Consider the following 24970-nt stretch of genomic DNA (forward strand, 5'->3'; position numbering starts at 1 on the left):
CCCCCATTGCACCCCAGGATGACTGTAACTGAAAATAATCTCCAAGTCTGAATACGCGTGTAGGCTAGACTCTGCATTCCAAATGTAGTTTCCACCAGTGTCTGAGTGGAGGCAGGGCGTTGTGCAAAATGATGCAATCTAAAGCAAACGGCTCATGGATGCTTCTGTTATGAGGCCCCAGACAAAGCACAGAGGATTGAAGAAAAAGAGACTGTGGTACAATTTCTCACTAAATATATTTACATGACATACAATTCGCCATCAGTGCAATACATAGGAATGTTGCATATTTACCAAATGTTAGACTCTTTCCTTTATGAATAAAAATAAACTAAATGATAGAAGCTGATTTAACTAATGTGTCAAGTAACATGTGCAACTTTCATATTGGTTAACAGCTTCACGATAAATCAAAAAAATAAATCTTAGAACCACCCCATCAACAATCAGATATTTAGCATTGAAAAAGTAATAGTCACATGTACATATATATTTTCATACAGGTAATGGATTGCTTTTGTACAAACATTTTATATAACTTTGGCAGTTTCTCAGGAACAAAGTTATTTTTAAATATGAAACAACAATATCAAACCGTCAGCAATGTTATGTAAGCTTGCCTTCCAAAGCTCATGTTCACAGTGGTCATTCAGAAAGGCGGGAAGCCGACGGGCCGAAAAGAAATAAATCAAAAGCGAAAACAAAAGATAAAGTTCCATCCTTCCTGCTTAGACTGGTAGCACTGGAGGCTTGTCTTCATTGTTGTCATGGTTATAAAATTACAAACACCTATGAAGGTTTACATAGCAGTCATCGCCGTTTAAAAAAATGGTCTCTTTTCAGGTCGGCTTAAATACAAAGAGTTGGGGGGGTGGGGGGGAGGGCATGGGTGGGGGGGCCCTGCCCTGGGGTCACGGTGGGACCATGAGTGGTGAGTGGTGGAACCACTTGAGTGGTGGAAAACGGGACATGCACAACAAGTGCTTTTGTGGAGGAACGTGGAACAAAACCAGGGTGCAAAAAAGAAAGACCGGACAATTAAAACGCCACATTGTCAGAGAATGAATTTACACGGGACAAAGTCATCGAGCAATTTTCACCAAAGTTCACCATAATTTGTTGTCTATTTGTTTAGCAATTTTTTTTTCTCTGGTTTGGCACTTTATCGGAACAAATTTTTGTTCAAAAGACTAAATGTTGGTACAAAACAGTAATTCATCATGTCTTGTTAACATAACTCGTAGAATATAGTACTTCATAATGAGCATACGGGAAGTAAACACTTGCACATACAGTAGTTTCAAATGAACATTCCAACAGATGTTTTACGCACATGCACAAAAACAGACAAACACATCTCTCTGTGTCAGTCGGGCTCTCTCTCTCTCTCCTCTCTCCATCTGCATGTCAGGACAGCACAGCTCACCTGTCGTTACTTCTAGAGTTACCTGCCCTGCTACAGCCCACTTCCCCTCTCTCTGGTTCTCTTTCCCTCCTTTTCCTCTTTCTCTCTCTCCCTACATCTCACACTCTCTCTTCCTCCGTATCCCCCTTTCTCGTTCTCTCGTTCTCTCTCTCTCGTTCTCTCTCTCTCTTTCTCTCGTTCTCTCTCTCTCTCTCTCGTTCTCTCTCGCTCTCTCTCGCTCTCTCTCGCTCTCTCTGTCTCCATCCCTCCCTCTCTCTCTCTGTCTGTCTGTCTTCCCCCGTCAGGACCAGACGACCCTGTGGCTCCCGCTCCCCCGTCTAGGACACTTCCTCGGTGGAGCGCGTGTCCGTCTTGAGACGCACAAACTCTTTGGCCACCTCATCGTTGGTCCTCTGGGAGAGGATCCTCATGATGGTGAGGCCGGTGTCGTCCATGGAGACGCTCTTCACCAGCGGGTAGCAGGACGAGCAGCTGCCCTTGTCCGCCAGCTCCCGCAGCTGGATCACCGTCATGCCGATGGTGCGGTCCTCACGGGCGAAGCAGTAGTCCTTCACTGACACGTGCAGCTCGTAGGCCTCCGGGCCGTGCTCGTTACTTAGAACGCTGGACACACACACACACACACACAGACAGAAGACAGACGGGGGTTGGCCATGAGAATGACAATGACAAAGATTCACATGCATCTGCGAGACGGAGGCTTAACTTCTGGGAGACCACGCCCATACCTACGCTGACTGTTGGAAACGCAGCCCTCAAGATGAAGCCCAGACAAGACGACCACAGACTCTCATTTGGGAGAAAGCTTTCATCAGGGATAACTGAGAGCTTTTTGGCACTGGGGGCATTTCGGCTTTGTCGCGGGCTGAACACAATTTGTCAGTAACAGGTTAATTCGGTGACATTTCTCAGAGAGGTGAGGGCTTATTCTGAGCGACTGTGATGAGAGAATTCAATCATGTTTTGCAAATGTCTCCATTCATACAAGCGTATTATTTGCAGCCAACCTTTCTCGAGGCTGTTTTCTAATTATCCGCGTCTCCTTAATTGCTTCTTGAGCTTCAAACGGGAGAGTGCCGGGGGTGAATCTAAATGCAGACGGCGTCAGGAACTCATCGATTTCTGTGGCATTACCAGGGCTCGCGTCGGCAAGGGGAAGATCAGTCTGCCTCTGAACCGCAGCAGGCCCGGCTCACACAGACAGAGCGAGAGAGACAGGCGTATAGATCCCTCCGCCTGTCTCTCTCCTCTGAAGTGTCTGTACAGACAACGGGACTGCCGAAGAAACACAACTTCAACGACAGACGGCCGAGGCTGAACTGTGAGAGCGTTAAGAGGCTGAGAGGTGAGAGCAGCGTGTAGAGGCTGAGAGGTGAGAGCAGCGTGTAGAGGCTGAGAGGTGAGAGCAGCGTGTAGAGGCTGAACTGTGAGAGGGTTAAGAGGCTGAGAGGTGAGAGCAGCGTGTAGAGGCTGAGAGGTGAGAGCAGCATGTAGAGGCTGAACTGTGAGAGCGTTAAGAGGCTGAGAGGTGAGAGCAGCGTGTAGAGGCTGAGAGGTGAGAGCAGCGTGTAGAGGCTGAACTGTGAGAGCGTTAAGAGGCTGAGAGGTGAGAGCAGCGTTAGGAGGCTGAGAGGTGAGAGCAGCGTGTAGAGGCTGAGAGCAGCGTGTAGAGGCTGAGAGGTGAGAGCGGCATGTAGAGGCTGAGAGGTGAGAGCAGCGTGTAGAGGCTGAGAGGTGAGAGCAGCGTGTAGAGGCTGAGAGGTGAGAGCGGCGTGTAGAGGCTGAGAGGTGAGAGCGGCATGTAGAGGCTGAGAGCAGCATGTAGAGGCTGAGAGGTGAGAGCAGCATGTAGAGGCTGAGAGGTGAGAGCAGCATATAGAGGCTGAGAGGTGAGAGCAGCATGTAGAGGCTGAGAGGTGAGAGCAGCATATAGAGGCTGAGAGGAGAGCAGAATGTAGAGGCTGAGAGGTGAGAGCAGCATGTAGAGGCTGAGAAGTGAGAACAGGGTGTAGAGGCTGAGAGCAGCGTGTAGAGGCTGAGAGGTGAGAGCAGCGTGTAGAGGCTGAGAGGTGAGAGCAGCGTGTAGAGGCTGAGAGGTGAGAGCAGCGTGTGGAGGCTGAGAGGTGACACTTACTATTGGAATGTTTCGTTGTACTTTGGTGACCAGTTGTTGTTCTTGGTCTTGGTGCTGAACTTGCGCTTCTTGTCGGCGAGGTGCGGGCCCACTGCGTTCACCTCCACGAAGGGGCGGAACATGGCGTTGGTCTGCCAGGTGATGTTGTTGACGCCCACCACTGGCGAGGAGAGAGAGAGACAGTCAGGAGGGCGGAGGACATGCAGACTACACGCCTGATGGAGGACTGGCTCCCCTGTTAAAACAAGTCTTCTGCCAAAACCCCTTCGACACACACAGAAGTACGCAAAGAGTTACACTAAAAGATACACTCACACACACAAACACACAATAGACTCCTTTTAATTTGATTGAAGAGAAAAAAGTATAGGCTTCCGTTCGATGAGGACTCACATGCCTGATTCCATTCATCAAGGGCTTGATGATAAACTGATTAGAATAGCTCTTGCCTTAAGGCATCTAAGCCTTTTAGCCTTTGCTTTGAAGGAGCGTCAATATAGTCTGTTTGCGAGTCAGCTACATTGATCTTAAAGAGAGCCTTGCTAGAATATTCTATCACGCCATACACAGGACGCTTGTCTCAACATCACTGTGATGTGACCAAACTCTGATTCATTCCACTTGTCTCAAGGCTATACCTCTTTCCAGTTGGATGAATCTAATGATGCCTTCTGAGATCTTATACATGGTTATGCTCTTGTTATCCTCCATAAAGGCCTAGCAATAAGGGGTCTTGTGAGTAGTTTGCTGATAATGACCAAGTCATTACCATGTTCACCAGCAAGCAAATATCCATGTCTTCCCAATGGAATGCCTTTGAAGGCGCCATCTTGAAAACATTCATACAAGAAGGTACGAGAGCCCGGCAGGGGAGGGCGAGAGCTAGCGAGAGAGAGCCAGCGAGAGAGGCTCACCCTTTACGCTGACTTTGTGTTCTCCAGTGCCAGGGTGAGAGATGAGATCCACTTGCATCGACACCTCGCCCACCGATCCATTGGTTGACTGACCTGGGAGACACGGAGCATCGGAGGAGTCAGACGGGAGCAGGGGGAGGAGGGTGTGTGTGGAGGGGGTTAGGGGAGGGGGATCCCATACAGAGCGAGAGAAAGAGAGAGAGGGATTAAGATGAGAAAGAGAGAGATAAAAAAGACAGGGCCAGAGAGAGGGATGCAGAGAGCAAGAGAGGGAGACGGAGAGAGGGAGAGAGAGAAAAAGGAATAGGGCAGTCAGATAAAGAGCAGACAGATGCATTGCCGCTCAGGATAGATAATAAAACATTGATCCAAGAAGATAGAAAAAAAATAATACCTTGGTGCACCGACCGAAAAATAAACCCAGAACTGAGGAGTAAATGCCCCACCTGACATCGCCCCATGTCACACCCAGAGGCAGATTATTCACGAGGGGATTTTCTCTAAAGGTTGGACTGAAAACGGACTGAATCCGAAAGAAAAGAACAATCTGAAACATTTCAAGGCAGACCTAACGCATTATGCGTGAACGAGATCGCTGAATACGTAATGTTCTTCACCACAACACCGTCCGTTTTGAACTGTTCAACTCTGGTGCAGAAAATCCGCAAACAAACATTAGATATGGATGTGGGCTGACAACCAGAATGACTAACAGAGAGAGTTAGAGTGCACAGAGAGAGAAAAAGAGAAAGAGAGAAATATAAGGGAGAGAGAGAGAGAGAGAGAGAGGAAGATAGAGAGAAGGATCAGCGTTAGTTGATAGAGAGTGCACAATTAAGGACCCAGAGTTCCCACCCGGCGAGAGAGAGAGAGAGAGAGAGAGAGAGTGTCCCCACAGAGAAATAGAGTGAGAGAAGAGCGAGTGACGGCAGAGAGAAGAAGACAACAGATTTGGAGCCCAGACAGATGTGTGGCCCAATCAGAGCAGTGCTATCGTCTGTCGACGATGAACAATTATGTTGATCCAATACGTAATCAATATGTGCCAAACAAGCAGCGCCTATCGTGGCTGGTAATGAAAGAACAGGCGTCCTGATTTATGATAATGATCCCTAGTTAGGGGGGGTTTGCCCAGAGAAGCATCGCAGCAACGCAATTAAGCTCAGGACCAGGGGAAATTAACACAGGGCCTGCCCTCGTACCCTGGCATGGGCTGATAACATACCTCGTCTAGACTGGAGACAGCCACAGGCACCAGGCTCGCTTATCAACATTTTCAACATTTATCACTTGAACGGGGTGTGTTCTAAACGCAGCCACGTCCAAACACCCTAGTTGGAGTGACGGTGAAAGAGGGTGATGGAGGAAGAGGAGGATGAGCAGGAGGACAGGAGGAGAGGAGGAGTGGATGAACGAGAGGTGGAAGCAGTGAAGGGCAAGAGAGGCGAATAAAAGATGTGTGTACAGTAGAGGACAAGAGGCGTGGCAGTGGGGAAGAGGAGACGATATAGCCTTGGATTAGGTCCATAAAACCTGCAGAGTTCTTTAGAGTCCTCACCATGATTGCTTTTATGATTGCTTTTACCGTAAGTACAAAAAATACATACTTGACATTTGAAAAGTTTCAATTGGAGCCATCATCATCTTCATGTTCCTTAATCATCTTTGCACAGCATGTGTGCTGTACAGTAGTTCGTCAACATTATGCGGTTTACTTCTTCTAAACAGGCATCTCCACCGCCATGCAGATCTGAATCACAGGGCTTGTTATCTCTGCAGGGCACTGCATGCTTGGCTTGCGTAGCCACTTGCTGGAACAAACAAGGACACCCTCTGGTCTCCATGTGGCCTTTCTCAGGGAGCCTAATGAAGCTTAATGAACCACTTTACAGTACAGTACGTTCAGCTTTTTGCATCAGGAATGACTGAGCCACTGAGCACTGCTCAGAGCCCTAAGATAGTGTCACATGGCTGTTCCTTCCATAGCGCCCCACACAGAGCTGCTGTGGGATGGGGCCTGGTGTGCTTGCATGGGTGTGTGTGTTTACACTGAAACATCGCGCAGCTTTGTGACGTCCTCCTGGCTCTGTGCTGCTCTGTGCCGGGCTCTCCATATTCATGTTGGCCGCTTTGCTGATTGTCTTCCGACACACCCACACACCCATCACCTCGACTCGAGCCACTTGTCTCCGTTGGAGCGAAATTAATTTGTTCGCTGCCCCTTTGAAATACCCTGGTGTTGTGTGACACCTCCTCCCATCAGCAAGGGAGCAACACAGAGAGATGTGCTGAGCATCTATTATCATCTACCAGTCTGACGGCTTGATCACGCGGTCCTGCCTATTTCCCTTTGCCTATTTCCCCTCCACCCTTCCAATCCCCAACCCAGACAGCTCACTTATCTCTCTGCCCGTCTCTCTGCCCGTCTCTCTGCCCGTCTCTCTGCCCGTCTCTCTGCCCGTCTCTCTGCCCGTCTCTCTGCCCGTCTTTCTGTCTGTCTCTCTGCCCGTCTCTCTGCCTGTCTCTCTGCCTGTCTCTCTGCTTGTCTCTCTGCTGTCTCTCTGCATGTCTCTCTGCCCCCGTTCTGCCATGCTGCACACAGAGACGGTGGGGGTGGGGGGGTTGGGGGTGCGGTGGGGATACCGGAGCTCCTAGCTCCATCGCTCCGCTGCGCTAAGCTACTGTCAGTTCCCCTCCCTCTGGACACCATGAGGCATTCCTGCCTTGTTATTAGGACACAGCAACCAACAGCTCCACATATAGACGGGTTGAAAAGATGGAAGTGGGTCAACGGGGAGCGAGGGAGAGAAAGAACCACGCTTGCCTGGGTAAGAGAGGCAGAGAGAGGTGGAGGAGGAAGACCGAGACAGAAAGAATGCATTAGATATGGAGAGATACAGAGTGAACTGGAGAGGGAGAGGGAGAGAGAATGAAAAGGAGGAGGGAGGAAAGGGAGCGAGCAAGGTGCGGAAAGGGCAGGAGAGCAAGCCCCTGTAGCTACAGAGGTGGGAAGGCCAGAGAACAGCTCCTTGTGCTCGGCACCCCGATGAGCACTTATGACAGAGATGATTGGAATGACCAGAGAGAAAGAGAAAGCGAGAGAGAAAGATAGAAAGGATGTAGAGAAAAAAATGAGGGAGGGAGAGAGAGAGAGAGAGAGAGAGAGAGGGGGGGAAAAGGAACGAGGGAAGCAGTGCAGGAACAAATACAATTACAGCAATGGCATCACACATTAAAGCCTTGAGAAACCAAGTTGACATGGAGAGGTAGCGCTAATCCGTAGCTGCAAACACCCAGGGACACAGACGTAGACTGGGGCATGGAGGAAGACTGTGGAGCAGGGGCTGGGGCTAGGGCTGGGGCTGAGGCTAGGGCTGGGGTTAGGGCTGAGGCTGGGGCTGAGGCTGGGGCTAGGGCTAGGGCTGGGGCTAGGGCTGGGGCTAGGGCTGAGGCTGGGGTTAGGGCTGAGGCTGGGGCTAGGGCTGAGGCTGGGGTTAGGGCTGAGGCTGGGGCTGAGGCTGGGGCTGAGGCTAGGGCTGAGGCTGGGAATGGAGCTGAGGCTGTGTGGCTTGAGCTTAGGCTGACGTTGAATCTAAGTCTAAGAATGAAGATAAGGCCTTGGAGGCGAGGCTGGTAAATGAAGGCTTTAGGGTGATAACATGTTTCCTTACCTTGAGAGGTTTGGGTGCATATATATTTCTTGATCAAGGCATCTGTAGGTTGTGTGTAAAGGCTGAGAGCATATTTCAGGGACCTCAGATCAGGGCTCTTCTCAAGGAAAGTCTTCTTGAGGCCATTTCCTCCAGCATGGAAATATTGCTAAAGAGGAAAATGAGTGGATTATTAAACAGTATACAGCGAAACCTTTTCTCAAAAGAAAAGGTTTCCCAAACAAACTGGTTTGTGCTGTGTTCTGGACAACTTGAGCACATAGTATAGTGTGTGTGCTGTGTGTGTGCTGTGTGTGTGTGCGATGTGTGTGTGTGCTGTGTGTGTGCTGTCTGTGATGTGTGTGTGTGCTTGTGCCATTGTCCTGGCATCTTAGAGTGGGGTAATCGTAGGGTTCAGCTTGGGGAGACGGGGCAGTCCTAGAGAGAAAGCAGTAATAACCATGGTAGGTAATGACCAGGCATGCATTTAGAGCCTGATCCATGCTGCGTTAATAGCCACCTCAGATAACTGCTAGTTAGAATCAGGCAGAAGGGCCTGTCTAGTGTGAGGTACTGCCAACCAGTAGACAGACACTAATTATCCAGTCTCCTCTTTCCCAGCATCCTTTATTTGGTCAAGAGGAATGCAGTAGTCAGATGTGTTTAAGCATTGCAGTTGGAAGTTTGAAGTCCAGCTTCTTCCTTACTGGAGATGATCACAGATACTGTATGACAAAACTGGATTGGTGAAAGACTTATTGACGCTCACATTTTTCTGCCTCTACCAATCACAAAAAGATTGGAGATCTATTTGTTAAGTTTGGAAGCATTAAAATGCATTTGAATTGCCTGGATGCGACCTCCGTTGATGGGACAGAACTTTTTGTAGGCAACTAAAAATCCATAATCCTCTTGATATGAGTTCAAAGTTCATTCGACAATTGCAGTGCAGATAAACCCTTGGGATAATCTACAAATACATTCAAGCCACACAATGAAGAAGATTTGCAAATCCTAAAAGGGTTAATGAATCCTAGCTCTGCTGCCCCTGAGGAACGTGTGATTCCACCACACACTCAGAAAGAAATTCAGTATAACAAGTCAAACACGGTCAATACTCCACCATATCCTGGATACAGTACTTTATGCAACAATGCCATCCCATTATCACAAGGACTTCCTCGCATTACACTAAAGTGAAAATCTTCTTCCTCTTTAAACATGACCGCTTTTCAGTTCTTCCACTGCCAACATCTCCTGAATGGATGTCTTTGTTGATCTCTTGCCAATGTTCCAATCAAATGCTGGGCTACTGGAATGAAGTAGCTGGGTCAGGCTTTTAAGTGGCTGTTTTCAAAACTGTTTAATGTGAGCTTTAATTTTATAATGATTCGGTGCAAGTCTCTCAAAACCCTTCTGTTATTCTGACTCACACTCCCCGGTCCTGAACCGCCCCTCTCTCTCCACCTCTCTCTCTCCCTCTCCCTCTCTCGCCCTCTCTCTCCCTCTCCCTGCCCCTCCCCCTACCTCCCTCCACCCCCTCTCCCTCCCTCCCTCCTTCCATTTTCAGGGCATAAAATCTTTAACTTACCCGGCGTGCATTCTTTTTTAACTCTGATTGGTCAAACTCTGCTAAAGGCATTCACATAACGGCGTTAATTGGCTGCTCTCGTTGGAATACTGATGAAGAGAATTCCAGCCGCATGACTGATCTAAACAGGGATGCGGTCTCCTTGGAGACGCCCCAATCAATTACTTTTTCCTACAGTTTCCCCGATGCAGCCTTCACACGGACCCGAGACCAACACCCCTCCATCACTCTGCTTAACACCCTCCATCCCTCCATCACTCTTCCCTCCACATCCCTCTCTGTCTGGCAGACTTATTACTGACAGGCATTCCCCTTTAACACCAGCGGTTAACTGGTCCCACCCTTATGACAGCCGCTCTACCACAGGAAGAAAGAAAAACACAAGGGATGGAGGAATGGATGGATGGGGGATAGAGGGATAAATGGAGGAATGGATGGATGGAGCTAGAATTACCTTGATGGTGGGTAGAACCAGGTCCATGGCTGCACACTGTCGTGGCGTCAGACTCCTGGCTTCCTCTCGAATGACATGCTCCTGAAGAGGGCACACACACACACACAAACAAGAAGTCCATTTCTATTAGTTTGTTTCTCTAAGCTAATAGGTGTGAGAGCCGATGCCAACCTTCAGGGAGGTTATTGCTTTCATATGGAAGATTCTGTTTATCGATTTCTTCCCTGGAGAGGTTACCTCTTCAGAGATCAGTTCTAAACAACAGTTTTAATGCTTTGTCGAAATCTATTGATTAGGTGTTAAATGGGCCAGGCTGTATGGTGACAGGGTAGCAATTACAACTGTTCCTATACAAATGCAGTCTGACTGCACCTACACACACATACACAAACACGCTCATACATATATGCAGCACACACACGCAAACCCACACATACATAGGCCTTACTTATAACATGCAGAGGATAATCAATAAAACGATCAAAAAATTACATAATCGAATCCTAACCAACAGGAATATGATGGATAGCATAATGCTTTGTGGCATTGAGACACTGCGCGCTAATGATACACACACACACACACACACATACACACACACACATACACACATCCACACACACACACAGTAAAGTGTGTTACTGGTTAGTGATAAGTGGGGGTGAGAGCCATGTACAGCCCCATTGCCCCACCAAAGTCCCACGGCTCACTAACCAGGGCAGGAGGATAAAGGACCTCGAGAGAGAAGACCAATTAAACACTGTCGAAGTGTAGAGAGGCCACCTCCATGCTAGCCACGGAGTTCTACCAAGGTGAAACCAACTCCATTCATTTTTCAACTGAAACGCTTCCTTCTCAATAGAGTCTAGATAAGGTGAAAATGCTAATATCTCTCTAGCTCAGGCACAAACATTGCACACCTCCCCTGACAGGAAATTAACAAAACCGTGAGAAATTGCTTCTGGAATTGCCGGAATATTCTGTGTGGGGGATGAACATGAGGTTTGCGCGGGTGATCTCAACAGCGCCTTTAGTCTTGGACTAGGGTGAGGCTTACTGTACCTTGAGTTTGGATAGCTGGCCCAGGTCCTTTGCAGCACTGAAGATCATCTGAGCTCCTTGCTGTTAGAGGGGGAGGGGGAACAGACAGCTGAAGAACCAGCTTTGATGTCGAAACGTTTCTCTGAACAGGAAAATGGAAGTGTGCTGCACCATAAACAAACTCTGCCTTCGTTTGCACGGTAAAATAACGGAGATGTCTTCCATTAGGGAATCCCTTGATATAACCCCATGATATACAGGTGAGCTATGATCCCGTAAAGTATGTGTGTGTCGGCGTGTTTGTGCGTGTGTGTGTGTGTGCACACTATAGGGGTGTGTACACAGAATGTTTGATGTCTCGTCAGACTACAGTCCCTGTGTGGCAGGATTACCATGCATTTACATAAGCCTCCGCATCAGTAAGACATGACGTTCCTGTATGGAGGATACTTCTGGGGCGGCATTTGGTCTGTGGTATATACATTTAGTGATTTAGCAGACTAAATGACTACATTTATCTTATCTAGAGTGACTCACAGTAAGTACAGGGACATTCCCCCGAGGCAAGTAGGGAGAGGTGCCTTGCCCAAGGACAAAATGTTATTTGCACGGCCGGAGAATCAAACCGGCAACCTTCTGATTAATAGCCTGATTCCCAAACCGCTCAGCCATCTGAGCCCTAGGTATGAGCGGGCGGGCAGGTGCAGGCGTGTTGGGCGCGGGGACAGCTTACGGTCTGGTCTGTGAGAGGAGGGAGGACGATGGTCCTCTCGATGGTGTTGAGCACGATCTTCCACAGCTCTTTCAACACCCGCTTCAGCACCGTCTTCTCGCAGATCTTGGCAAACAGAATCAAACTGCAAAGACCAACAGAAACCGAAGCGTCAGACGCCAGGCAGGACGGAAGGGGCCTCTCGTGTCGACGAAGCGACGTCCTCCGCCCGTCTGATGACGGACGTCATCATCAAGTGAACACAGGCTCAATAACCCACGACACAGGGGAGGGATGCAACAGCTTCACATTTTAAATCTCCTTGAATCGTAGAACCTTGCTATAGGAGATAGGAGAAAGGATTTAGCATTAGCATATTATTAAGAGGATTCTCTGTAACACCCCATTGGCCTCAATGTTGCATTGGCAAGAGGCTGAGAGCAATTCCCAGAGCTTAGATGAACCACACCAGCTCTCTGGCTCTTTCGGAGATGACGGAAAAGTAAATAAATAAAGGTCTGGGCGGTGACTCCCAGACTGAATATCAATAGACATTTTCTGAATCCACCCTACTGAGGTAGACAGACAGCCATCACAGTATCCACTCTCTGAATCACTTCTGCCTGAATTGGATCATTTAGAGGGCAGATAATGTTTTTTATTGCTTTTCCAATGCAAATGATTATAATATTCTTAAAAGGCACCATGATTGACAATAACTGTCCATGGAATCTTCTGAATCTTGACTTAACTACCAGGCTTCCAAACGTACAACAATCCAATCTACATACAGCAGGCTCCATGAATGAAACAACAGCTCTAAGTGCTTAGAAGCGGGGGCCATTTTAAGATACGAGTTAAGCCTCGGCCAACCTGTCCATCTATCCATAGCCTGACTGTCAATCCAACTTCCCTGGACCTGAAATGTATCCATTTGAAATGGGCTTTCAAACTGGCGCTCACTTTTTGTCCAGAAGGTCCATTAGCGGCCGTAGCACGGTCTCCGCGTCCATGGCCGCGTTGCTCTTGTTGGCTGACCCCTTCATCTGGACCAGCTCCTGGTTCATCTGCTTCACACAGTCCTCAATCACCGGCTGGAAGCTGCACAGGACGAGAGCCAACGCGGTTGTGAACACGGGGATCAACTCCATTACAGCTCACCTGCTCTATGCAACGAGTTGATGTCAGCGCTAATACACTCGTCCGCAGCCAGACGCACACCCCCTTACACACTGTGGCGCCCGGTAATGACACTCGCCCCTACAGCGGGGCGTGCTTGCTTGCTGCAACGCACACACTCACACACCCACGCACACACACTACCACACACACTCACCTGGCTCCAAACACTGCACTCAGCTCATCCATCACGGTGTTGAGGCGATTCTGCAGCTCCTTCAGAAGGTCGCTGGCTTCTGCGTCCAGCTGCAGGGGAGGAGCACAACGTCACTACATCCACCCAGCACGGCGTCTCCTCTATCAGCAGCGTGTGAGCTCAGGCTGGGGTTAGCACCGCAGGCAGGAGGGGAGAACCAGATCCCCCTCTCTCTGGATCTGAGGCCAGGATCGGGGCTTGGCTCAGCCAGGGGGAAGGGGGAGGGGGGTTGGGAGGGAGGAGAGGCCTAGGGGGGGTCCAAGAACTAACGGGCCTAGCTGGAGGTCTCCCGTCCTGAGCTGCTGGGTGCCATCTGTGCGGACTGATGCACCGAATTCAAATAGCCGGCTCATCACAGAAGGCCGGGATGCTAATCGCTACAGTGGCTATGCTAGCCTCCGCTCTGTCTCTACAGGGGTTATTGGTTCAGCATACACAGCTAACATTGAAGAAAGACTTGTACTTTATGCTAAAAGCTAACCTTGAAAATCGGATTAGTTCAAAGTGCTGAATTGACGGGGAAGCGCCTTCAGCACCATAACTTGCCGCTGTGGCATTACAGTGGATATATCACATATATATATGCTGTATGTTTAGCAGCCTAACCACGTGGGTCTGACTCTAAGCTTTCCTTGACCAGCGAGCGCGTCTCCAGCGCCGTGTGAGATGGCGAGGAGCGTTTAGGCTGGTCTCCTGGGGTGGATTAGCAGACAGGGTCGTTAAGACTTTCTAAACACCTTGGAGTGGGCTTGGTGAGCTCGCGGGCTCATTATCACACACCTATGCCCACTCAGGGATCTGCCACAGCCCCGAGTTCCTCTGGGGGCGACTTTACTCAAACATCCAATCAGATGGGCAAACATAATTAACCCTCCAAAGCCCCGCGTGGTTGCGGTTGCTCACGTGTTACTGTAGGGTGCGTGTGCAGGCACGTGCGTTCTGGACGTTGGGCGCAACTGGACTTACGTCGGGCACCAATATATGCACCCCCCCCCCCCCCGCCTCCCCCCCGTTTTGTAGAGTTGTTTTTTTCAGGTGTTTGTGCGTACATGTGTGTGTGTGATTATATGGGTGTGTGTGCATACACATGTGATGGGATATATGTGCCGATGCCGGGGATGGGGGCGGGCGGCGTCCGAGCCGTGCGTCTGAGATGGATGTGAGAGTTGGAGCAGCGCTCCACATGCATGACAGATCGTCCCATTAGACCAGATAAGGCACGGCCGCCAGACACTCCTATCGCACATACATTCTAATGGTGGCCGGCTCAGCTGGGAAAGCGATGTGGATACAAAACGATTACAGGCGCTGTTATAGCACGGCCAAGCTGCTTCCCCACAATATGCAGAGGAGACGAATGTGTTAGTGATGCATTTGTTTCCGGGATTGCCAGTGTACACAAACGTCCTAGGTCGCGGGGGAAATGGCGCTCTAAACATAAAGATGCAATCGTGATTGCATGACAACGTTCGATGAAATACGTGAGCACTTTTTACTTGCTGTGAATCAAAAAGATAAAACATACCCTTTTCCTTATCAGCTCTGTGCCTGAAACAAGTTGGATTCTATACTGCAGCCCACAGAGCACCTACATGAATATTCTGTTCTATGCTAATCCTTCTTTTCCGGAACAAACGCAGTTCTTTGAACTGAACTTTAAGACGAAATGTCACTCACTGTCAACCTGGAGACACCTGTCATATCTGAAGAGAGAAGCCCACGTTGAATATATATAGTATACCACCTGATGCTGCAGTCACTATGCCTGAGAGCATTACACGCCTGTCAGACAGACTTGGCTCAAAGCCCACAGACAGTTCTGGGGCTTGCGTGGGGAGAAAATGCTTTTTGCCAAATGTCAATTTCAGATTGAGGCTGGAATAATCTTGACCGTAAACGTGGCCCTAAATGATTTCTGCCGGTGAAGCGTTTGACCTCCAAAGAATTTAGGCGCCAATCTGCTAGCATGTTCTCTGGGTCTTCAACAGAGGCTTATAGACCCTCACAACCTCCAGAAGCCCCAATAAGACCTCTATCAGTCCACATATGAAGAGGAAGTGTAAGGCAACCCCCGACAGAAGGAACAGCTCTCTCTTTCTTCGTCTCTGCTCTCCTGCTCTACCTCTACCTCTATGCCATCCTCGACAGCTGTAGCTAGTCCTCAAGCATCGGAAGACCAAATTAGACAAGTCAACACCCAAGTGACACTGTGCTTGAGCTTTCTTAACTGCCATTCCGTAACTGTCTGAGCTGTGATAGAAACAGTTGTTGTTCATTCTACGATAACAGCTCTCTGTAATTACATCAGCTCCACGACTGTTAATTGCTTATTGGGAGACATGTACTGCCGGGTACTGTCTAAATGGAAAAACTGCTCAATTATCAGTTTCATTTCTGTTCTAACGTTGATATAAAACAGATTAGTGGCTAAAATCTAGATACTGCCTGCAGGCAGTTTTTTAAAGCTCCCAGGATGCTAGGAAAGACTATTCCATGCTGCCACCAATACAGTCAATTCGGTGTAATTGATGTGGTTCTCTGCCGTGGAGCTAGAAAGTGTTGTGTGTGAGGACATCAGAGCACCACACAGTCCCAGCCAGGACAATTACGGCCCAGTGAGGTTCAGGCTTCTCCTGTGTGCCAGCTGTGAGGGGCGTGTGTGTGGGGGGGGCACAGCTTGGGAGATTTGTACTCATTTGAGAAAGCCATCAAACCCCGTCTGAATCCGGTCTGAGTCGTGTTGTAGATGCAGCCCGGGGAGGACAGAGAGATGATCAAAAGCTCCGTCACAGCGCGCGCTGACTCCTGGTTGGCCAAAACTGACTGCTAAGTTAGCCATGGATACAAGAAAGTGGCAGGAAGAAAGCAAGCTAAAAATAAAAACCATGGGATCGGGCGGGCTGGACCACTATCCCCAGGGCGCAGGGATGGTGTGCTGTCTGACAGCGAGGGGCCCTCCCGGGCCCGGCCAGAGGGGGAGATGGGTAGGGTCGGCTCCTGTATTTTCTGTGGCACATGCTGCTGGGGGGGGGAGGGGGGTGAAAAGCGGAGGTGGGTGGCGGAAGGGGGAGGGTCGGGGGGGCGTGCTTTTCAGTGTCATTCAGTAGATAAGGGTGGCAGGGATGTGTGAGTTAAGAGTCCTGAACACACACACCTTACAGAAGGACACAACGCCCTCCTCCTGGAGAGAGAGGGAGAGAGGGGGGGGGGGCGGAGGGGGAGAACAGAACACACACAACCACAGGAGAGACAAAACACGCAGGGCAGGTCAAGCGTTAGAAACCCGGAGAGACACATGCGTGTGAGGGGCCACTTAGGGTCCGTTACTACTTCTGTCCAGACGCCCGGGGTTAGACACACACACACACACAGACATGGTTAGGGAGAGGGACATCTAGACATCCCGCAATCTCAACACACACATTGAACACTCCAGCAATTAGAACACACAGAGCAGTCTAGTGGTAGTGCAGGAGTAAGACAGTTTAAGTCAAACAGAATTAATACAAGTAGTAGATGTGGGGGAAGTTATGGGAGTATTTGTAGGGGGACAGAGGAGGAAAGGAGAGTTTTAGAGGGGTAAGGGGACTTAGTATCAGGCATGCCTTACAACACTTAGTGGGGTTAAGGTCAGGGTCAGGGTTAGGGTTAGGGTTAGGGTCAGGGTTAGGGTTAGGGTCAGGGTTAGGGTCAGGGTTAGGGTTAGGGTCAGGGTTAGGGTCAGGGGACACGGAACAGGGAACAGATAAGATCCTAGTGACAGGTAGCGTGGCTACAGACCTGCTTTCCACCCATGGACTCAAACATCTTCTCCAGCTGCACCCGGAGCTGCTGGATGTTGTTGATGAGGATGCAGGGCTGCGAGGGGAGAGCACAGGGAGCACAGTCAGCCCCACAGTCATCCCCACAGTCAGCCCCAGTCAGCCCCACAGTCAGCCCCACAGTCATCCCCACAGTCAGCCCCACAGTCAGCCCCACAGTCATCCCCACAGTCAGCCCCACAGTCATCCCCACAGTCAGCCCCACAGCCAGCCCCACAGCCAGCCCCACAGTCAGCCCCAGTCAGCCATCCCCACAGTCAGCCCCACAGTCATCCCCACAGTCAGCCCCACAGCCAGCCCCACAGCCAGCCCCACAGTCAGCCCCACAGTCAGCCCCACAGCCAGCCCCACAGCCAGCCCCACAGTCAGCCCCACAGTCAGCCCCACAGCCAGCCCCACAGTCAGCCCCACAGCCAGCCCCACAGTCAGCCCCACAGCCAGCCCCACAGTCAGCCCCACAGTCAGCCCCACAGCCAGCCCCACAGCCAGCCCCCAGGTACACAGGTGCTCAGTGACACTTCACACTAGTGGTGGGCTGTGGGGCGCCACTCCACAGCCTCGCCCGCCCCTAAACCGAGTGTTTTGCGCCTTTCGCGAACGTAATTCACCGGCATTATCAGGCTGTCGCAGCTTGCGTTCGCTCCCAAGGTAAACAGAACTCTCCCGCTCCTGTTTTCATTCAACACGCGGATAATTATTCATACGCTGTCGAAAATGGCCGTAAACAGGCAACACAACGGTGTGGATTATATGCTCTGTGGCTCCAAATCCGACAGTTTGAAAAGATGTGTTTGGAGTAATAAAAAAAAAGAAATCGTTTTTTTTTTTTTTTTTACTAATCCTCCGTTTGTTTTTAACAAGCATCTTGGAGAAAAGGCGCGGCTGCTTTGCACATGTATAAAGACAGTCTCTGGAGCCTTGCGTAACATCCGCTCCACTCATTGATTTATGAGGGGTTTGTGTGTTTTCTAGGGAGATATTACATTAGGTATTCCACACTGAGAGATATCAGATGCGGCCATGGGCGATCTCTCCCTCCGAGTGAGGGTTAAAAGAGCGTCCTGATCGCTGTCTCTCTAATGACCGCTTCAATCTCCGTCGGCCTGAGTTTATCTGGACGTGTCACTCCAGCAGAGCCTTGTGAGGACAGGACACCCTGTTTAAGTGGTCTGAGGGACAAATAGCCAGTGTCCATCCTAATAGCCCTGTCAGTACTGTCCGGAAACATCCGTCTCAACGGGACACACAGGCTTTCATCTCCACCTCAAAAGAGCAGTGTGGATAATTAAGACTGCTGAACACACTGGGGTCTGTCATCCCTCTCCTCAGACAAAGGGAACAGTGGTCGAGAGAGGAGAATTCTGCTGACTTCTCGGGGGAAGAGTTTAATGATTGGCCACTCTTTGATGGAGCCATTGTGACTGACTGGAGTTCAGGACTGGGCAGGATATGACCAGACTAAGAATCGTCACAGCCCTCAGGATGGGAAACAAAACTTGAATTTCCACTTCTTACAACAGCTGCATTCAACCCCCCCCCCCCCCACACACACACACAATCCTGTGGAGGCACGGTTACCATAGAAACAAGACAGAGTGACTTGCCACATATTGTATGTATTGGTGTACTGTTTGAGAGGCAGGGCGATCTAAGCTGTCACAAAGCGGTAATTCAGACACTCACCAATTTCTCCTTGTCAAGATACAAGCCAAAGTCCTTGGTTATGATTGCGGCATATTGCAAGAGGACTTTGTTGATAGTCTGTGGGGCGAAAGGAAAAACACAGTTGAAGGATGACAGTGTTATGCTAACTCTGATAAAGCACAAGCTCCCATCTCCTTAACATCATCGGAAAATGATGCGTCATTCTTCTATTACATTCTGGGAACTTTTCTTCCTCTTGACTGCGTGTGGGCCAGAGAGAGAGAGAGAGAGGGGGGGGGGTCAGGGTGGGGCTCTGACCTTAGCGAAGCGGCACATGAAGTGAGCCAGGGCCTGGGGATTGGGGCATTCCAGCTTCTTGATGATCTCAAAGCTCTGGTTGAGCTGCGTGAACACGTCCACCACGGAGCAGGAGAATAGGGCGTGCTCAGACGTTACCTGGAACTGCACAGACACACACACACACACAGGGACGTGAGAGAGAGGAGGCCGGGACACACACAGAGCACAGAGGAGGAGGAAGCGAATGTGAGAGAGAGAGAGAGAGAGAGAGAGAGACAAGGGCAGAGTAAAATAAATTAGTAAGTAAGATTGAGAGAGAGAGGCAAGCTTTAGGCGAGTACGATTGAGAGAGAGACAGAGGGGGGGAGGTAGAGAGAGAGAGGTAGAGAGAGGTAGAGGTAGAGAGAGAGAGAGAAAGAGAGAGAGCAAGAGCGAGAGTGCGAGAGAGAGCGAGTGCGCGCGAGAGAGAAAGGAACGAAGATTCAAAGGGAGAGAGAGTGTGGAGGAAGGAGAGAAGTCTAAAAAAATATAATAAAGGGCAGAGAGTTAAGAGGGAGACGCTTATTTCTTCTACTTAGACGTGCTAACGCCTATTAGCATCTCATGGGGGGGGGGGGTCAAACTACCGGACGTGACTTGGGGCCGCCTGCCCAGCCCAGCACCCCTCTCCTGCCCAGCCCAGCACCCCTCTCCTGCCCAGCCCAGCACCCCTCTCCTGCCCAGCCCAGCACCCCTCTCCTGCCCAGCCCAGCACCCCTCTCCTGCCCAGCCCAGCACCCCTCTCCTGCCCAGCCCAGCACCCCTCTCCTGCCCAGCCCAGCACCCCTCTCCTGCCCAGCCCAGCACCCCTCTCCTGCCCAGCCCAGCACCCCTCTCCTGCCCAGCCCAGCACCCCTCTCCTGCCCAGCCCAGCACCCCTCTCCTGCCCAGCCCAGCACCCCTCTCCTGCCCAGCCCAGCACCCCTCTCCTGCCCAGCCCAGCACCCCTCTCCTGCCCAGCCCAGCACCCCTCTCCTGCCCAGCCCAGCACCCCTCTCCTGCCCAGCCCAGCACCCCTATCCTGCCCAGCCCAGCACCCCTCTCCTGCCCAGCCCAGCACCCCTCTCCTGCCCAGCCCAGCACCCCTCTCCTGCCCAGCCCAGCACCCCTCTCCTGCCCAGCCCAGCACCCCTCTCCTGCCCAGCCCAGCACCCCTCTCCTGCCCAGCCCAGCACCCCTCTCCTGCCCTCACGGCTCCCCGTGACGTGGCAGCCGCCACACTGAGGCGGAGGCTGCTCCCTTTCCCATGAACCCCCGCAAACACAACACCTTCTGCATGATCGCCCACCTACTGGGGAGAATTAGGCACCTGGCTTACAGTGGGTGGAAAAGCAATCAGAGCTCAGGTCTACCGCCTGTTTCCCCTTCTTTAGTTTGAGGGGAGGACAGCGGGTTCTGTGCAGCCTGCAAAACCTGCTTTCCAGAGGTAATAGCTGCCCTGCCTGCACCTGGCTTAACAGGGAGGGAGGGAGTGGGGAGGAGAACAAGAGGAAGTGTGGGAGACAGGGAAGGAACAAAAGGTAGAGAAGAGAGAAAGAGAGACAGAGAGAGAGGGAGAGATTCAAGGAGGGAACGTGGAGGAGGGAAGTCAGCGTGGGAGAACAGGAAGGACGCGAGGTAGAGAGCAGAGAGGGAGAGGAGGGAGAGGATGCGAGAGTGCAGAGGAGGAGGAGACGAGGAGGGAGAAGGAGAGAGGGCAGAGGAGGAGGAGACGAGGAGGGAGAAGGAGAGAGGGCAGAGGAGGAGGAAACGAGGAGGGAGAAGGAGAGAGGGCAGAGGAGGAGGAGACGAGGAGGGAGAAGGAGAGAGGGCAGAGGAGGAGGAGACGAGGAGGGAGAAGGAGAGAGGGCAGAGGAGGAGGAGACGAGGAGGGAGAAGGAGAGAGGGCAGAGGAGGAGGAGACGAGGAGGGAGAGAGTGAGAGGGCCGAGGAGGAGGAAGACATGGGAGGAGGGAGAGAGAGAGAGAGGGCAGAGGAGGATGATGAAGACATGGGAGGAGGGAGAGAGGGGGGGGAAGGAGGAGAGAGAGTGACAAGTGGAGGATGACAACACTTACGCCGTCCTTCTTGTCCCTCCCCAGCGCTCCGTGGAGAAACTCCATGGCAACGTCTTCATTCTCGTCCAACCACTGAATGACGAAGGGATCAAACCACCTGCAGAACAACAACATCCCTTAGATAACATGGCGGACCCGCGCAATGTTGTGGATCGCAGCAGATTACGGGATCAGAGACGGTGGGATCTGTGATGCTGGCAGGAGTCAGGGCTGTGTTAGCAGTGATCTGACGGTGACAGAGGACATGGACACAGACGAGGCAGTGCTGTTAGTAGAATAATAATGCTGTTCTCTCCAGCTCAACTTTGCTCATCCTCTGCTTTTATGTAGCGACTGAGTGTGTGTGTTTGTGCGTGTCCTCAGAGTGTGTGTGCTCCTCGGTTAAGGGCATCTGCCACGGGAGGGAACACTAATAAATAAGGCGGGCGGAGACGATGCGTGTGTGTGTGTGTGTTGTGCGTGTGTGTCTGTGTGCATGCATGTGTGTGGGTGTGTATTGTGCGAGTGTGTCTGTGTTGCTGCATGTGTGTGTGTGTGTGTGTGTTTCTGGAGTGGCTTTCTGCCTGTGGGAAAATCAATTGTGCTGGAGGTAGAGTTTGACTGACAGCGTTTGAGTGGGGAGGAAAGGCATAACTCTGACAGACTGGATGGCAGAGGGCATTGTGCTCTCACTGGAATACACGTGTTTCTATTACAGACTACAAGGTACTAACACAAATGTTTAATAGCAAATATACAAGATCTGTTATAGGTTTTATAGGACATTTTCTGTTTCCATCACACAGTTTATTGCATTGTTGTTATATGAGATACATACAGTGTGTGTGTGTGTGTGTGTGTGTGTAGGCATGAACTTACAAAGAATATTCAGGTGGCGTCTCCTTAAACGCAGGCAGATCACGGACATACTCGTTGTGGAACCATTTGACTTTGAAGTGGAGGTTCATGTACTCGGTGCTCTTGCATAGACGGTGCTTTTCGTGCTCTGAAAGAGAGAGCGGAGGGGGGCTTGTCACCAGAGCCTGCGTCCCACGAGCAGCGAGGCTGCCCTGGACGCCACGGAAACCTGGGAAGTTATGCAGCCGAGAAACAACACCTCGTCTCTCTCGTTCGCTCTCTCACCCGTAGGTGGTAGAGAGAAGGGCACGACTGACTTGTGGGCCTGCTTGGACAAGTTTCATTTACAGTTGTCTTCACGCATGAATGCAATATGGTAACACCAAACATAGACAACCCCAAAAGGGATATGAGAAAAAAAAGAAAATGCATCTTTTTTTTCTTCTTTTTTCCCCATCACAGAAGTGAATCGTGCCTTTCTGGATCACTGTATCCACCAATAGGAGAGCAGCTTGGTAGAGAACAGATACAAATGGTGAGATGCAACAGAGGAACCGAGATACGGCAGGGAGGGAGAGAAGGCAGGAGCGGTGTGGAATAAAGGAGCGATAACACAAACCCATCTGTGGAAGAGCACAGAGGAGGAGGAAAAATGGAATGTCACTGAAGATGTAAGAGGAGCAGAGCGCTGCGACACAATTGTGTTTGCACTACACACACACACACACACAGTAGAAACATATTCTGTACACACACTCGAACATAAAAGCCAGGTTTAAATCCATCCCTGCAGGTCTGCATGTCCTGCAGATAAGTACCTGGAAGGTTATTGTTTGTTAAATACCTGAATACCTTCCCTGCTGTCTCCCTTCCTAGCCCTGAAACAACCCTTTACATCATGTGTTTACCTATGCTGGAAGTCATATTTTCAAATGCACAATACCCTGTAATTCTATATGCAACTTCCAGTAGATTAGTGAAAGAAAGAGCTGATATCCGGTAGTTGTGTTACAGTTGTCAAAGGAACACATTTCCTTCCAGTCAAACTAAGCTGGGATGAAAGAGAGCCAATTTAAAATAAGACTCTCTCTCTCTCTCTCTCTCCCTCTCCCTCCCTCTCTTTTTCCTCTAGTCTTGGCGATCTCTCAAACACCTTTGCTATCTTTGGCTGTTCTTGTGTGTGTGTGTGTGTGTGCTGCGGCCCTCTATATCACAGTACAGAATACCTCTAGTCGTCTTACAGCTCTCGTATCAGGGCAGAGGGTGATCTGCTGTGACGGTGCCACTTCAATAACTCTGTGGGCACTGCAGGCAGAATACACTCACAAGAACACACGCACACGATCACAAACACACACAATCACACACACAGCTGGCCAACCTGACAAGGGACTGCCCTAAGCCCCGTCCGCCCACACAGGAAATAAAAAGCAAACACATAAGGCCTTCACACACACAACACCCAAAACACACACACACACACTTAGTGGACACAGCTGCAGGTCAGCGGGGAGATAAAAAAGCGTGGGGTCAGCAGGTGTTTTATTTGATGTGCGGCCAGCTAGGTCTATGCACCATAAACAGAGAGCAAGGAGCACAGTTCCTGCACACAAATGCACACACACACACTTATCTCCTTTCATGTCTTGAATCAATAGGACCGGCCCTGCGGGGGTCCTACAGAGAACAGAGACACATCCTAGTCGAGGACTGATTCAACGGCTGTCAGGAAGCCATTGTTTCGGGACGACATTGTTTCCGCGAGCCGGGGGAATCCTGCGCTATCATTCTCTGTCGCTGCTTTAATACCCAGCCATCTTAGGAGATGGAGAGGCAGAGGGTAGGAGCTGGCAGGGAGAGGAGGAGGGTGGTGGTGTGGGGAGGGGGTGGGGGTGGTGTGCAGGGTGAGCCTGGCTTGGATCCTGAGGAGGAAGCCAGGCTCACTCTGCAGGGGGGGCTCCCAGAGACAGACCCTCCACCTGTTCCAACAGCTTCATCCAGCCCCGGAACATCCTCTTTGCTTCGAACACCGGCGTGTTCACAATTCTGACTGAAAACATCCAGTAGAGGCACGGATTCACAGACTCCATTCTCCATGGAGCAGCAAGTGTTTTAACACCTGTTTCATCAGGGACACTAATGTTACTGTAAAATGAGATCATTATGAGATGATACTGAAAAATGAGATTGCTCATCAACTGTGGGATTTCCCATGATGAACCTAGATGTTGTTCTGGCAAAACTAGTCACTTGAGACGTCCTTGTGCTGTGCTATGCTCGTCTGAGGTATTTAGGCTACAGTGTGTGTGTGTGAATGCGGTCGTGTGTGTGCGAGGCGAGCACATGAGCGTGAATGCGAGTGTGTGTGTGTGTTCCCTGTAGGTGGTAAACAGTGTGCCTGCTTCCCTGAGGGAAGCGCAGACTAAGGGGCCCTGGTGAGGATGTCATCATGTTGGACCCAGAGGGAGAGAGGCACTCATTGGGTCCCTCTGCCTCATTGATTTAAAAGTAGTGGATTTTGAGCTGATGGAATTTTCCACTGTGTTTCTCACACCGGTTTCTTCCTCTATCTTTCCATGAGGGGGAGTGAGTGAGCGCCGCCAGAGAGAAGGCAGGGTGGAACTGTCATTCTTTCACAAAGACACCTGTCGCAGTTTTACATACAGCCTCCTGACGCAGCTCCACCACAGAGCCTGCTCATGCAGGTCCAACACAGAGCCTCCTCACGCAGCTCCACCACAGAGCCTGCTCATGCAGCTCGACAACAAAGCCTCCTCACGCAGCTCCACCACAGAGCCTCCTCACCGGGGACGTGCACAGACATTTGGAGGGGCTATTGCTCTAACATAAAAAAAGCCCACCGCAGTCACTTTTTTCTCATACAAGCTGAAAAAGCAATCAACATTTGTAATCCTATATTTATTTACAGTACTATACTACAGTACAGAGCGCACAATAATGTAACAGACTGGACA

At 50.6% G+C, this 24970-nt stretch overlaps 1 protein-coding gene across 1 annotated transcript in view; it reads right to left on the reverse strand.

The window, feature by feature from the left end:
* Window positions 1-262: 262 nt before the first annotated feature.
* The window catches only part of LOC136955738 (protein unc-13 homolog C), a 72940-nt gene continuing 48232 nt past the window's right edge, over window positions 263-24970 (reverse strand). The window contains exons 19-32 of the mRNA XM_067249463.1: window positions 22017-22143; window positions 21159-21255; window positions 19081-19224; window positions 18802-18879; window positions 17078-17155; window positions 13259-13347; window positions 12886-13023; window positions 11944-12067; window positions 11232-11291; window positions 10170-10250; window positions 8146-8293; window positions 4475-4567; window positions 3561-3720; window positions 263-2029 (exon numbers count right to left, since the gene is read on the reverse strand). Coding sequence (XP_067105564.1) covers window positions 1744-2029; window positions 3561-3720; window positions 4475-4567; window positions 8146-8293; window positions 10170-10250; window positions 11232-11291; window positions 11944-12067; window positions 12886-13023; window positions 13259-13347; window positions 17078-17155; window positions 18802-18879; window positions 19081-19224; window positions 21159-21255; window positions 22017-22143 — 1703 coding nt within the window. The 3' untranslated portion in view covers window positions 263-1743. The remainder of the gene's footprint in view (window positions 2030-3560; window positions 3721-4474; window positions 4568-8145; window positions 8294-10169; window positions 10251-11231; window positions 11292-11943; window positions 12068-12885; window positions 13024-13258; window positions 13348-17077; window positions 17156-18801; window positions 18880-19080; window positions 19225-21158; window positions 21256-22016; window positions 22144-24970) is intronic.

The sequence above is a fragment of the Osmerus mordax genome, chromosome 13, assembly GCF_038355195.1.
Source record: "Osmerus mordax isolate fOsmMor3 chromosome 13, fOsmMor3.pri, whole genome shotgun sequence".
Lineage (NCBI taxonomy): Eukaryota > Metazoa > Chordata > Actinopteri > Osmeriformes > Osmeridae > Osmerus > Osmerus mordax.